Raw genomic sequence first — 15,038 nt, forward strand, 5'->3', positions numbered from 1 at the left:
TGTTTTACCAAACCTACTTGTTCAATGGCAGTCAAAAATAAGCATGTTACTGAAAATTACCCTAAGTATGAAGGGTACTAGCTGAAGTATAGACTTGTCGAAGAACTAAATGCTGGTGATAAAATAGCGTTATAATAAAGTAGGTACATACAAATAAACATTTGTACCTATTTTATTTATGTGACACTGATTTTTACTCCCTTTTGTGAAGTATAGTTTTTCACAATCCAGACGGGTATTCGCGTCTGACGACAATCCCAAAGTAAACAAGTAGTAAATAAAGCCGCGATATCATATAAAACAAGCTTTTAAATCATGGCTTACTTTTTTTTATCAAAAACTTTGTATTACATATTATCAGTCAAAACCTTTGTGACATAACTTATGACCTGACTAGACAAAGTTGGGTAAAAGTGGTAAAATACAAAAATATGTTCAAAAACCAAAACTCGACTACTGAAAATCTGGCTCATAAAAACATGGAAAAACAAAAAATCTCATCTGAAGTATTCACAGAGAAAATATTGTATATTTACATCTTTTAAATAAATAAATACAATGTAACATAATTTACTAATTTTTGAATACACTGTGGGAACGAGTAACCCGACAGATTTTAACCACGTATTCCTGACGTCATAAGGAGCAAAAAAATTTTTACTTTTGATCAAATTCGACAAAAATGTGTTTTCTGCACACAACACGTTATTTATTTTTACATCTTGGTAAAAAAACATTACAGCGAATAAGTCATCGTTATTTGTTTTACAAGGGGGCAACGTTGTTGTTTAACCGCTCGTGCTAATATTGATACCCGAGCAAGCGAAAGATTCAAAAATGCGAGGAAAATACTAACTATGATATGAAATACCAAAAAAATCAAACCAAATCAAATTCAAATGAACGTAATAATACATTTATCATTGGAAATCATCATTTAAAAGTAAATTCGACCATTTAACATTAGGAACAACTCACAATTTGCAAGATGATTACTTTGCCTCACATGCATGTGGATAAAATGCAACTTCCTCATTCGTTTTTGAACAATCGCCCGTTATTCGATCGCCCGCAGCGCGACAACATACGTCAGGCTATGCCCGACTCTTTTAATATGAGAGCACCGAAGCCACCGGCATTTAATCGCGCGTATCGCACCACGTTCATTGGGCTACGCCCGACTATTTTTGCGAATGATGGCGCCAAGGGCGCCCTGCATTAGATTGATTAGATCTCTTTTACTTTCACTAAGACGTAATCAAAGTGACAGAGAAAAATGCCCGCAATTGACGAACTTCGATTTTCGCGGTTGTAGCCCAGCGAACAATCGTGTATGCTCGGCGGTGTAAGCACTCCGGCAGCGATTGACCGCCCCCGCACAGCCGCCCCGCGCCGTGCGCTCCCACGGTGCTTATGAAATAAATTCATTCATTCATTGGTTCGTTTCGTGGCACGATTTGAAAATATTAATTTCTCAATTTTATATTTTTTTAAATACCGTATTTTGCCGCCCCCTCTCAAGTGCCGCCCGGGGCCATGGCCCCCCTAGCCCCCCCCCCTCGCTACGCCTCTGGAATCAGCCAATTACGCTTGTAATACTGATACCGATTCTGATTAATTTCTTGTTCTGAACTGTTATGGATTTATCTGTCAGCTGCCTAAAGTGTCATATCTGGTCTAATATTAGTACATTCATGGAATGTCTTGATAAAAGGGCTAAAATATGGGCTCCACACGAAGCAAAGTATATTTTTATGTTAGAGCGGATACAGAATAAGTTTATTTGGTATATGTATATGAGGCAATACGGCGTATACCCGTGTTATCCGCTGATGTATCCGACATTGTTTATTTTAGGCATGGTCGGATACAATCAGTTGATAGTCAGAAGGGAGCTAGCAATTACATATATCTTTAAACTGCTTAGGGGAAAGATATACAATGCGGATATATTGGGGTCGGTGGGTATTTGTGTTCCGCGCTCTTGTGTGGCGCGCCGTCAGCCCGGACTGCTGGCCGTGCCGTGCGGGTGCACCAAGTTGCTGCGCGAGGCGCCGATGACGCGCGCCGTGCGTACCCTGAACATCATAGCCACGCATATAGACCTATTTTCATGTACGATGAGCGAATTCACAAAAGTAGCTGTATTAACTCTTTGCTATATTGAATAGGTAGTATGTAGGTTAAAAATTTAGTTTTTAGATATAGGTACTTGTTTTTTGTCTGTTTATATATTTAATTTGTTGCTACATTATCGCATTGGGTTCAGCCTGTAATGATAATTGTATGTGTGGAAATAAAATAAAATAACTTATTGACGTTTCTTGCAGCAATGCAGTTTGAAATGTTACAATACCAAATTTGTCATTTGTGGCAGCTCATATTAAATTTGACTCATACGACAGAGTCTCTCAAAGACTGCACGAAGTAGTACAGTCACGTCTAAAAATATCGGTACAAAAAATGTGCCAAAAATATGTATACACTACCTTAATATATGGGCAATAAAGTCGTGTATACATATTTTTGCCATTTTTTTCGTATCGATATTTTCAGACGTGACCGTATGACGGCACGGACTGTATGAGTGAGAAATTGAGTGAAATGGTATTGTGAAAGCAAGTGCTTTTCCGATACGTTCAACAATTATTAGGATATATTAATGAACACTGGCTGTCAGTGACACTGTCACAAGTATTAGTTTAGCATATCACACTCACACCAATACACAACTACCCACAAACAAGATGCATTGTGAGTGACGTCAAAATGAGCTCTATATTCGTCAAAATGTATCGCCCAAGGTAACTTGCTGTTGTGTATCGCAAACATTCCACGAGAATGTCGCTTACGTAACGTCATTGTTCAAATACTTCTGAAAAAGGTACACTGGGTCAGGTAATATTTCATGACTTGGCTAACAAATTAGCCGTATATTGTCGAGCTCTATGGTTTTGATTGAAGTAGCTACCTTACAAGGCAAATGCGTTACGTAAGCGACATTTCCGTAGAAGGCCGTCGCTTCAGTAAGTACAGTCAGTATCAAATAGACGACGACGACGAATGATCGTAAACACCTTTGTTACCATAGATTTAAGAAAAAATTTGCCACTTTGGCCGCCAGTACGTTTTTCTCGCTGACTGTATACTCCCCTGCTTTCCAAAAGCAGGTCCTTTTCGGAAACGTTCAACCAGTGCCGTATAATTAATGAACACTGTCACACGTGCCAGTCCCAATTAGCTGATTAGCTCGATGAGCCCGTATCACATTCCGATTGCCATCGCAACAGTCGTGTGTGGCTAGAAAAACCGCGAACAATAATTATTTCCTCTTAAATCGTCGTGAGTATCTATATGGTGCAGTGGCGGATCGTTCAAAGAACTCGATTCCCACCGGCTTGTCTAAACTTCAGCCCGTTGAGTACTTTCACGATCGGTTCATGGAGAAAAGGAAAGCAAAATTAGCTCCGGGTTCCCTACGAATGTTTGTGACACGCCGCCACTGATATGGTGTCATTTAGTTATCTGAATGCATTCATGCGTGCATTTCGCTCGTATTCGTCCTTAAATAATATGTACTTTGCTTTTAAACCTTCTGAATTAAGCACTCGAGGCTAATTCAAACTTACAACCTCACTCAAGGAGAAGTTGAAAAAGTTGTGGTTATTAGACTCCTGATATTAGAACTGTGTACTTTTTATTTATATATATATAAGGGAATTAAAGACCCGAGTTTGCAATATCATTACCCTTGGTAACTCCTACACTGTTTTTCATCACACTTGCAAAGAAAAAACTAAATTTGAAATTGTCATTATTTGACAGGTTAGGCATCGAACGCACAGACCAATCGGGCATTCAGCCGCGATTGAGAATTGTGTAAAAATATTTTAAACGTCTATTAATACCGGGTACGTCCTTAAACTACGTCCAAAAGAGAGGTATGGGCATTGTGAATGTCATCTCGCTTGTGGTAGGGCACAGCACAGCGGATGTCATTCCAGATCTAGAGCAGAGCCCAACTGGGGAAGTACCTCCACCTTACAGAAAATCGCAGCCAAATAACACTAGACCCTACTCATAGTGTTGTGTTCCTGCCGGTGAGTAAGGTTGCTAGAGCTCAACGAGAGGGGAGGGGGATGCTGGGGTCGGCAACGCGCATGTACCTCCTCTGGAGTTGCAGGCGTACATAGGCTACGGAGACTGCTTACCATCAGGCGAGCCGTATGCTTGTTTGCCACCGACGTAGTATAAAAAAATGAAATTTTAAACATAAACCAAAATATTAAATTAGAAACGTCAGTATTTAAAAAAAGCGTTTTTGTTTTCACGATCCATAACTCCCGGGGGAACAACCTTTGTCCTTTGGTACACCAACATGAAATAAGACATTTTTCGAGCAAGTGTGATGAAAAATATAATTTTGATGACTAAACGTTCTTTGCTTTATAAAGTTTTTCCGCCCCGCTCGCTTCATGGCCTCCGCTTCACGCTTACATTATTGCCGCAATAACAATTAGAACAGCTGTTTACATTTCATTAAGCCACGATTAAGATTCGATATCGGCCGGATATCCGGCTCTTTCACCGCCATTATTCAAATTGCTTTACTGGGAATGGCTTTAATTTCGTTTAGGTTAATTAGATATTGATACGCTCAATGTTGAGTTTTATAATTGGCTCGATGTAAAATCGTGCTTATGTTTTGTTTTGTTTTACTCAAGGATCCGTATGGGTTTGAATTTCGATTTAATAATTATTTAAAGTACAGTTAGCATCAACATTTGCGTATAAGAATATGCATCAAAATTTTCTACCATTTTTAATTAGATTAATGAATTCAAACGAAGGGACGTACGAGTAGTGAGCGCTCCTTATTTCAGCGAAGTTATTTTTCTACGAGACACACGCTTAATGCAGTATCTGCCACTAAAAAAACAATGTAAAGTTTTTTCAGAATTTTTAATACGTTTTAGGGGTCGCTACCGCACTTTTAAAATTTGGACCCTCCATACAAAATGTATCTTTTTTTTTTGAGTTTTCGCTGTGGCATGAGTCGGGTATTAATATGCGCTTGAATATAAAATAATGTTTTTTGTAATGTCTACGGGGTAGGAAAATATAACTTTGACTAAATAAGGAGCACTCTAGGGCATAGCTATGGTCAATATACATCAAATGACGTAAACATTTTCCATTATATCAATATTAAGAGAGAAAAATGGGGACTACGTTTGTAAGGAGAAGTGGTTGTCCATTATCATCTTAATTTATATTAATTGAATACTTAAAGAGTTTAATAAATATTTACACGGTTTTTTTATATATTTCATATTTATGTCCATGGAACATATTCGTTTAGGCTTCATATTTGTTTTGGTTTACTCAAGGATAAGAAAGATCAGAAGAATTTCATCTAACATATTTTATCACCTTAGGTATCCAATATTTCAACAATGCGTTGCATTCAGACTTTCAGCAAAATGTGCATTAGACATGACAAGAATAATGGCAAAAGTTGTAAAATATGCGATGAAATTTCATATAGAACTTAAAGTAATTTAAAGTAAAGTTAGTCGTCGCTGAAACAAAGAAATTCACGCGGAAATAGTATAGTAAAAAATCGACCATTATGTATAAATATGATGGGTGCTTTTTTGTCGTCTATCGTGTCATGCATAAAGCTTTGGATTCAAACTGCACTAGCGCTACTGGTATTTCCGCAAATGTCAAAAATCCATTGGTGTTAAGGTAATGTTACGTATTTTATGATTCCAATAAATAGATCAAGGCAGCAAAATCGATTCTGAATCGGCAGTAATGGCTGCATTCATCATCATCATCATCATCTCAGCCATAAGACGTCCACTGCTGAACATAGGCCTCCCCCTGCATGGCTGCATTGCTGTCGCAAAATGTAAAATAATATTTTATCATTTATATGTGAAGCCGGGTATGTCCTTAAACTACGCCCAAAAGAGAGGTCATGGGCAGTGTGAATGTCATCTTGCTTTGTGTGGTAAGGCACAACACAGCGGATGTCATTCCAGATCTAGAGCAGAGCCCAACTGGAGAAGTAACTTCACCTTACAGAAAACCGCAGCCATATAACACTAGAGACTCGTAGTGTTGTGTTCCTGCCGGTGTGTAAGGTTACTAGGAGGTCAAAGAGGGTGCAGAGTGTTAGGGTCGGCAACGTGTATGTAACACCTCTGTAGATGCAGGCGTCCATAGGCTACGGAGACTGCTTACCATCAGACGAGCCGTATGCTTGTTTGCCACCGACGTAGTACAAAAAATAGGTACCTATTCATTAGATCTGTCATTTCCAACAGTAACGCAGTCGGCAGAATTGCTGTAGTAGTATTGTGTCATGAGATTACTGCCGAGTGAGAGTACCGCAAATGTCAAAATTGATGTTGCTGCCCGGATTATTGACATTTTCGTCGGCAATGCAGTCGGCAGCAATGTCACGCCGCATTACCGCAGCAGTAATACTGGCGCAGTCTAAATCGGAACGGCACCTTTACTCACCCACTTCTTTACTTCTCAGAAAGTGACGGTCATAACGACAAACGATAATAAAAATCTGCCAACAGCATGTCGGGCCATGCTCAGTGTAGGGTACCGTAGTTACCATTCTGTCAGAATAGCCTAAATGGAGATATAAGTAAGTATCACGTACATTACAAGCATAAGGGAGTACCTTCGCAGCGCTTTGTACGTCTTTTTTCTAAGAAGAGAAGACTTTTTGCAATAACTCAAAAACGGCTGGACGGATCGTGTTCGCTATATAGCTATAGTTTTCCTTGAAACTATTTATTAAGCTTTTGTTTCCCGATTTTTTTTCATATTCTTTTAGATTCATAGTTTAAAAGTTAGAGGATCATATTTTTTTCCTTCTTGACTACGGAACCCTAAAAACGCGTGAATATTAGGTCTGAGTGACAATGACATGAGATCCTTAAAGGCTTTTTTTACATAAATTGCGCTGTGACAAGGAAAAAGAGAATCAAATTAAGTATCAACTATTCGTTGCAAATTGCTGGTGGAAATTGAACGTGAAAACAATATTTTGTTCCGTAAAGTAACAACCATATTTAATATTTCACGTGGAATTCAGCTTTTACAAGCTCAATTTTCAATATCTGTGTAAGATAGCTTTATTTTATTTTATTTTTTGGCTTTGGGTGCATTGGGTTCAGTCAGCAGTTTTTGGAAAATCGAAAGGGTTCCGTATCTCAAAATAGAAAAATCGGAACCCTTATAGGATCATTTTGTTTTCCGTCCGTCCGTCTGCGTGTCTGTCAAGACCCTTTATCTCGGGAATGCATCAAGTCGAAATTAAAACCATGTACTCAGGTTTATTTTACTTGCCAAATTTCATAGTTCTAGGTCAACGGGAAGTAACCTATACATTTTGATTCCCTTGAGAGTATCAAAATATACTATTTTAGCGGTATAAATGGCCGAATCTTTTTTTACGTTAACTAAGAACTTTGATTTTTTCACTACTTCAAGGTACTATTACAGAAAAAGTTGGCAATAAAGTATATTACGACACACGAATTAAAATTTATAGGGTACTTCCTAGGGTCGACCTAGAACTATTAAATATGCCAAGTAATATCGTCTTACACTACAAATTCGAAATCTGATTAAGTAAACAACTTTCGCTTGACAGAATAAAAACACGAATAAAGATTAAGAGATAAAGATAGTTTAATTTCCAAGCAGGCATATTACAATGCGCTTATGAACGTCAAATAACGCTACATAAACATACACCTCTGACCCGAGATAATTTAACTCCCTCCTAGATTGTAGGAGGGTATCACACACGCATAGGATAGGAAGCTTATAATTGTATTTAGTTTCCCATTGACCAAAAATTTACCGGGTCATGGCCTTCGAAACAAAAGCATGCCAATTTTAGTAGTAGTAGTAGTAGTAGTAGTAGTAAGTAGTAAAACACTTGATTGTACACAAAGAAACATAAAACAGGAAAAACACACACATCATTTGTATAAAGGCGAACTTATCCCTTTCAGGGATCTCTTCCAGTTAACCTTTGAGCAATTGAGGAAGAATTGGAGAACGGTAGACATCCAAACTGTAGTAAACGGCAAAAAAGAAAATATTTATTTTCTAAAAGATAGGTAAACCTATGACCTATAACCTACAATATATAAATGGGATATGAAATAGTTAGTTATTTTCCCGGTCTTGCGCTGTTTCCTGCCAATTATCGGCTCGAAGCTGACGCAGACTTGCTTCTACACTGTCTTCCCAACGATATCTAGTCCGAGGAGCCACCCATCAACATAATTATTCTTTATCTAAATATGACTCTAATTTTTATACTTTCATTTGTCTCCAGTACCACCCAATATCCTGGACGAGGAGAGCACGCAGTCCGCGGTGGCGGTGCGCGAGAACCAGAACATAAGTCTGGTGTGCAAGGCGGACGGGTTCCCGGCGCCGAAGATCATGTGGCGGCGCGAGGACGGACAGCCTATCTCCGTCGAAAAGAGGAAGAAAGGTATGACTTAAATACACTTATTATGTCAGGCCTATATATAAAGTATTTAAACGTGAAGAAAGGCCACATACACAAAAATTGACTTGTATTCATTTTGTTCCACTCAACTCAGATGGTCTTCAACTATTCGTTTCTCCAGAAACATTCTGTCTAGCACAGCTAAACTGTGGAATATACTGTCACCCCGCGGTATTTCCGGACCAATACAACTTTCAAACCTTCAAGAAAAAAGCGTACTGTAAAGGGGGCGTCCTAGCATTGAGTATGTGTAAGATAATTAAACACACTTGTTCAGGTCTTCTTATATGATCATTTGCTACGTACAATACTCGTCTAGTCTTAATGACTGCCTCTTCTGAAATCCCACTCACATACTCTTTCCATCTGACATATAAATTTGATTCAACATTCATATATCGCCTCCTCGGGTGAAAGAGACAACCACCATATACCTTATATAATCCTACACCCTATCATATTCTACCCTAGCTACAGATTGTCCCTACCTAAGCTCGTCCCTTACAGTTTAGAATTTTCTTAACACCCCTTAATATCAGCCTTATTCAAAGTAGCCAACGTTTAAAAACACCTGCGCAGGTTGTGCCTAAGGCTGAGATCCACGCAAATTAGACAGACGTGGACTATGGTTAAGAAAAAATAGCAAAACCTTCCCCTTGACATTATCGACTATACCCTTTTGTCTTTTTCGAATTTTCTGACTATTGCCACCGGCCATAACTAGAAGTGTCAACTTTGATATTGACAGTCTGTTAGAAAATTCCCTAACTTCAAATAGAAAAACATTAAGAAGCCTCATCTCATAAATTTCTTCCCATCAGGTTTTTTTTATACTACGTCGGTGGCAAACAAGCATACGGCCCGCCTGATGGTAAGCAGTCTCCGTAACCTATGTACGCCTGCAACTCCAGAGAGAGGGTGTTAGTTTGCCTCCTTTATCATAAAAAAGTATTATTCATGAAGCTGTCAGTACAACACCACTTTGGAATTCTTATCTGTACTATTTTTACCTTTTATAGTATTGATCGGTCATTCATTTTATTCGCTACGCTCTTTTCAAGAACTGAAACCAACCAATCTTTTAGTCAGAATCAATGAAAACCCGTACTCCCGTAGTTAAAGGTATTGTGTGGTAGAGAATTTAAACTATTTTAAACAAAGTTTTGATTGATTGCTCTTGGCTGGGCTTAACGTAGTTTTTCCTTTTAGGGTTCTGTACTCTGAAAGGAAGAAACAGAATCCTTATAGGATCACTTTGTTGTCAGTCTATCTGTCCGTCCGTCTGTCTGTCTGTCAAAACCCTTTATCTCGGGAACGCGTGGAGGTATCGAGTTGAAATTAAAACATATACTCATGGTACCTAGCCAAGGTGACACTTGCTTTCGCTACGATAGCGAAACGCTTTGTGTCTCTCTATCACTCTTCCATATATTAGTGCGACAGTGACAATTGCGTTTTGTTCGCTACGGAGCGTACACGATTGTCATGTTGGCTAGGCACCCTGGTCTACGATCCCTTGAATCTGTGAAAACTTCAACCTTTAAGTTAAGCAAAAAACGTATATTTCGATACTGTGAAGCGAATCAAAATTTATAGGGTACTTTTTGTTGACATGGAATTATGAAATTTAGCAAGTAATATCATCTTATACTACAAATACAGGGAAAAATCAGAAAACTATAAATCTGAAAAAATTAAAAAAATAAGTTAAATTTGTACGGACCCCAGGTGGGCGAGTCCAATTTGCACCAGTTTTTTTTTTTTTTTTTTAATGGAGCCTTTGTTACCCTATACAATCGACGTTACCAGCTCACGTACCCACGGGCATACTAGACTGTAGGTAAAGTGAAGTGAAAAACTACCAACTAAAATATTCTACACGGTGGCTACACAAAATCGTTTTCCAATACAAAGTTAGAAGTCACAATACGGTATAGATGCGATCGTACTCCGTTTGAGATATGAGGTTCTATGTTTTGTTTTGCTTTGAACTCCAGCAGTGGCAGCATGGTTCTAATTTTATCGCTTGTCACTATGCTCGTCACGTTCGCACTTACATAGTTGTTAGAACGTGACAGGCATGGTGACAAATGATAAAGAGCCAACCATCTTAGCCCTACAGTAGGGCTAATATGGTCGGCTCTTTATCATTTGTTTTATGCTTGTAATGTACATGATACTTACTAATAGCCCCCATTTGGCCCATTTTGACAGAATAGTAACTACGAAACCCTATACTGAGCTCATGCCGTGTTTCGACACGTTCTGGTCGAAAATAAAATTCAAGAAATAATGGAAAATATTACTGCTTTAGTTGAGACTAGCACTTGAGACCTAGTATGACAAATTTTGCTATCGAAGCATATTAGAAGCGTGCGAATTTTCCCATTCCTTCTTTTTTTTGTTTACATGTCAATGTGGCAAAAAAAACAAGTGATCACAATTAAATAAAATAAATAAATATTATAAGGACAATTTTACACAAATTGACTTAGTCCAATTAAGGCTTGTGTTGTAGGTACTTGGACCACTATATGTAATATATAAATACTTAAATGCATAGGACAACAGCCATGACTAAGGAACAAATATCCGTGGCCATCACACAAATAAAAAATGCCCTTAAGAGGATTTGAACCCGGGACCATCAGACCAGTCGTCAAATAATTATATTGCTGTCACTCGCACAGTGGCATTGACGCTGGTACCCTTGGTGGGAATGGGATAGTAATATAACTGTGGTAGCATAAAGATAAGAAATGATGGTTTGACGGGTCAATGCCCGAAATGATTGTGCTGAAAAGCGTCCTTTCTGTAACTTGTGTATTATATTTACAACGTGTAGTAGGCTTGAGTCGGTCAGGACCGAAGAACTAGAAGGAAATCCCACCACGGACCGAAAGGAACTAGTTCATCTTAAGCGCTCTTAATCGGTCTCGGTCCTTTAGTTCAGTAGTCCGTACGTCGGTACCTAGTAACAAATCGGTCGGGAGCGAATGATCGGAATGAGTCAAGGTCAAGAAAGTCTCTCGCACACGCTCTCGCCCTGTTTATTTGCGAGCGAGAGCAAGACACATACCTAGTCATCCTCATTATTGCAAGTGAACTAAAGGAACTAAAAGAGCGAACTAGTTCCTTTGACCGATTGACCGAGATCGGAGCGCTCTTTTAAAAGACCGAGCGGGCACAACGCTACACGTCGTGTAGCAGATTTCGCCGCTAGGACATGGCCTTATTAGGAAGTCTGTCGTGGAAAAGAAAATAACGTACGAAATTTGTTGCGAAATTTTTAAGTAGGCGGTCGTGCTCTGGGATAAATGTGGCGTAGCACGTTTGTTCTATGCCCTCACGTCTATGACATACTGTAACTTAATTTTTTAACAATTGTATGAATACTATGGTTGCAATAAATAATAATATTATTATTATAGGTACGCGCCAATCACCAAGATCGTTCAGATCGTATCGAAATTGTTAAATTGGAATCGACCTCCTGGATAAATAAATAAAAACTTGCGATAAAATACTTACCATATGTCCCCAAATAAACAGCGTGTGTGACGGCGATCGTTTTCCAAGTAATTCCGGTGGCGTATCGGGCTGTTTAACATAACAGAACGCGCATGGCTGCGCTGAATAGCAAACAAGCCCGACACTACTAACAAAGAGCCTGTTCTAAACATGAAGTGTTTTAGAATGCGTGTTAACGCATTGACTGCTAACGTTTTCGTAGCGCAACATGCGTAGACGATTCTAGCGTTTTTCCGCTTTGTAGAGGAAAGCGAGTATGAAATCGCTCGTCACTTAATGTGTTATAATATCTTAAGAAATTGCAAGCGCTTTTGAAAAAAAAAAGAATTAACAATATTTCAACGTTTACAGTGGGTTAGAAAGTCCGATATCCATTCAAGGAGCTGACCATGAATCCCAAAGTGCTCCAATTTAGTAATTAGCCTTCGAATAGGTACGCGATCAAATGCCTTTTCGTAGTCTAAGTATATGACGTCCGTAGGCTGACGATTGTCCAAGTACGCCTTTGTCAAGGCCTGTCGGTTGCTCGTGTAAAGATACTAGAAAATCTCTTCCGATCGCGGTTACAATTTCTTGCTTACAGTTACCTATTACTTGCAAATACGTAATAAATTTCACATGAACTGAACACACAGGCTGTGAACTCGAATGAACCAAACGGCGATTAATCAGGCTTATGTTTGTTTAAACAGAGTTCCGCTGATGCAAATCATTAGTCAGAAATTTTGAGCGTGTTGAAGTTGTAACTTTTCACCCTATAGTAAATTACACATAATCTATATTTACATAGGGTATTTTCATTGGTCCGAAGTAAAAGCAGACCCAGTTTCATCGACAACACCAACCGCTGCACATTTTTTTCCGTAAACTGTTCCAGATTGTTGTGGTATAAATAAATGTTAAATCACTACACCTTATAAAACTAATTACCCCGCCTCGCCTGTCTGTTGACTACTGAACGGATTTTCATACGGTTTTCAGCTATTAATAGAGGGATTTTGAGGAAGGTGTGTTCTGTGTAACCCATGCAGGTTACTAGTAGTATTAAACTGCATAATAATATATGTAACGAAAGAAACTAGGGTGATTTTTCTCAAGAAAAGAGGTTAAAATGCTTCCTTTTTTTAAGTTCTAAGTACTGAAACTACTTACTGAGCGCACAAATTATAACTATATGATTTTAGTTGTTACTTAAATATTTGTTTTGCGTGAAAAATGATGCATAAAAATAAATCTAAAAATATTCAAATATTTATATCCATTTTCATTTTGTTACAGTTATCTGCATCTGTAACTAAACTGTATTTTAACAAAAATGTTGTCAGTCCATGTTTTTCATTTTTGTAATTAATTGAATCAACATTTTATCGAAATCTCAATCAGCATTCAACACCTTAACAAGGTAACCTGTTAAAATATCCAATTAAAGCCAGTTGGATCACAATAAAGCAAACAAAAGAACACCTTTCAAATCAAAACGAGCACGTGAACGAATTTAGCCGAACACGTAATTAAAACATTTTCGTTGAGTGTCCTTAGCAAATAATCATACCAGATGGGGTTGACAGGGGCGCGGGGCACACAATTAGGAACGAGTGCCCTCCACACCGCACGTTAATTTCCCAGTACAAGGAAATCACTCTTTAAATTTAAACCCATTTGCCTTTGAGCTTAGTAATTATCCTTAACGGATTTTTCTTGTGAGGTTTAAGGGTGTTGAAGCCTCACATCAGATTTTTGTTAATGGAAATTAATTAGGTGAGGATTTTACCGTATTGTTGGATTGATGAGGATGCTTTTAGGGTTTTCTGTGTGAAACGCTCTCGGTTTTTGAAAAGGTTTATTTAATTGAGGTGGAAGAGGGTGAGGTTTACAACTCAAAAACACAAATTACTGTTTATTAAATTATGAAACTCAATCTGACAGTGGTCATGATGGCTTTACTAAAAGAAAAGGGTGTTCTCGACTTCTAGAGTAGGTAAAAAGAATGCGTGTTAACGCATTGACTGCTAACGTTTTCGTAGCGCAACATGCGTAGACGATTCTAGCGTTTTTCCGCTTTGTAGAGGAAAGCGAGTATGAAATCGCTCGTCACTTAATGTGTTATAATATCTTAAGAAATTGCAAGCGCTTTTGAAAAAAAAAAGAATTAACAATATTTCAACGTTTACAGTGGGTTAGAAAGTCCGATATCCATTCAAGGAGCTGACCATGAATCCCAAAGTGCTCCAATTTAGTAATTAGCCTTCGAATAGGTACGCGATCAAATGCCTTTTCGTAGTCTAAGTATATGACGTCCGTAGGCTGACGATTGTCCAAGTACGCCTTTGTCAAGGCCTGTCGGTTGCTCGTGTAAAGATACTAGAAAATCTCTTCCGATCGCGGTTACAATTTCTTGCTTACAGTTACCTATTACTTGCAAATACGTAATAAATTTCACATGAACTGAACACACAGGCTGTGAACTCGAATGAACCAAACGGCGATTAATCAGGCTTATGTTTGTTTAAACAGAGTTCCGCTGATGCAAATCATTAGTCAGAAATTTTGAGCGTGTTGAAGTTGTAACTTTTCACCCTATAGTAAATTACACATAATCTATATTTACATAGGGTATTTTCATTGGTCCGAAGTAAAAGCAGACCCAGTTTCATCGACAACACCAACCGCTGCACATTTTTTTCCGTAAACTGTTCCAGATTGTTGTGGTATAAATAAATGTTAAATCACTACACCTTATAAAACTAATTACCCCGCCTCGCCTGTCTGTTGACTACTGAACGGATTTTCATACGGTTTTCAGCTATTAATAGAGGGATTTTGAGGAAGGTGTGTTCTGTGTAACCCATGCAGGTTACTAGTAGTATTAAACTGCATAATAATATATGTAACGAAAGAAACTAGGGTGATTTTTCTCAAGAAAAGAGGTTAAAATGCTTCCTTTTTT

At 38.3% G+C, this 15,038-nt stretch overlaps 1 protein-coding gene across 3 annotated transcripts in view; it reads left to right on the forward strand.

The window, feature by feature from the left end:
• LOC133520195 (lachesin-like) overlaps positions 1–15,038 on the forward strand; it is a 170,124-nt gene that overhangs the window by 106,632 nt on the left and 48,454 nt on the right. For all 3 annotated transcript variants that reach the window (XM_061854566.1, XM_061854568.1, XM_061854565.1), the window contains exon 5: positions 8,381–8,542. In XM_061854566.1, the coding sequence (XP_061710550.1) occupies positions 8,381–8,542 (162 nt within the window). The remainder of the gene's footprint in view (positions 1–8,380; positions 8,543–15,038) is intronic.

Source organism: Cydia pomonella, chromosome 7, assembly GCF_033807575.1.
Source record: "Cydia pomonella isolate Wapato2018A chromosome 7, ilCydPomo1, whole genome shotgun sequence".
Classification (NCBI taxonomy): Eukaryota; Metazoa; Arthropoda; class Insecta; order Lepidoptera; family Tortricidae; genus Cydia; species Cydia pomonella.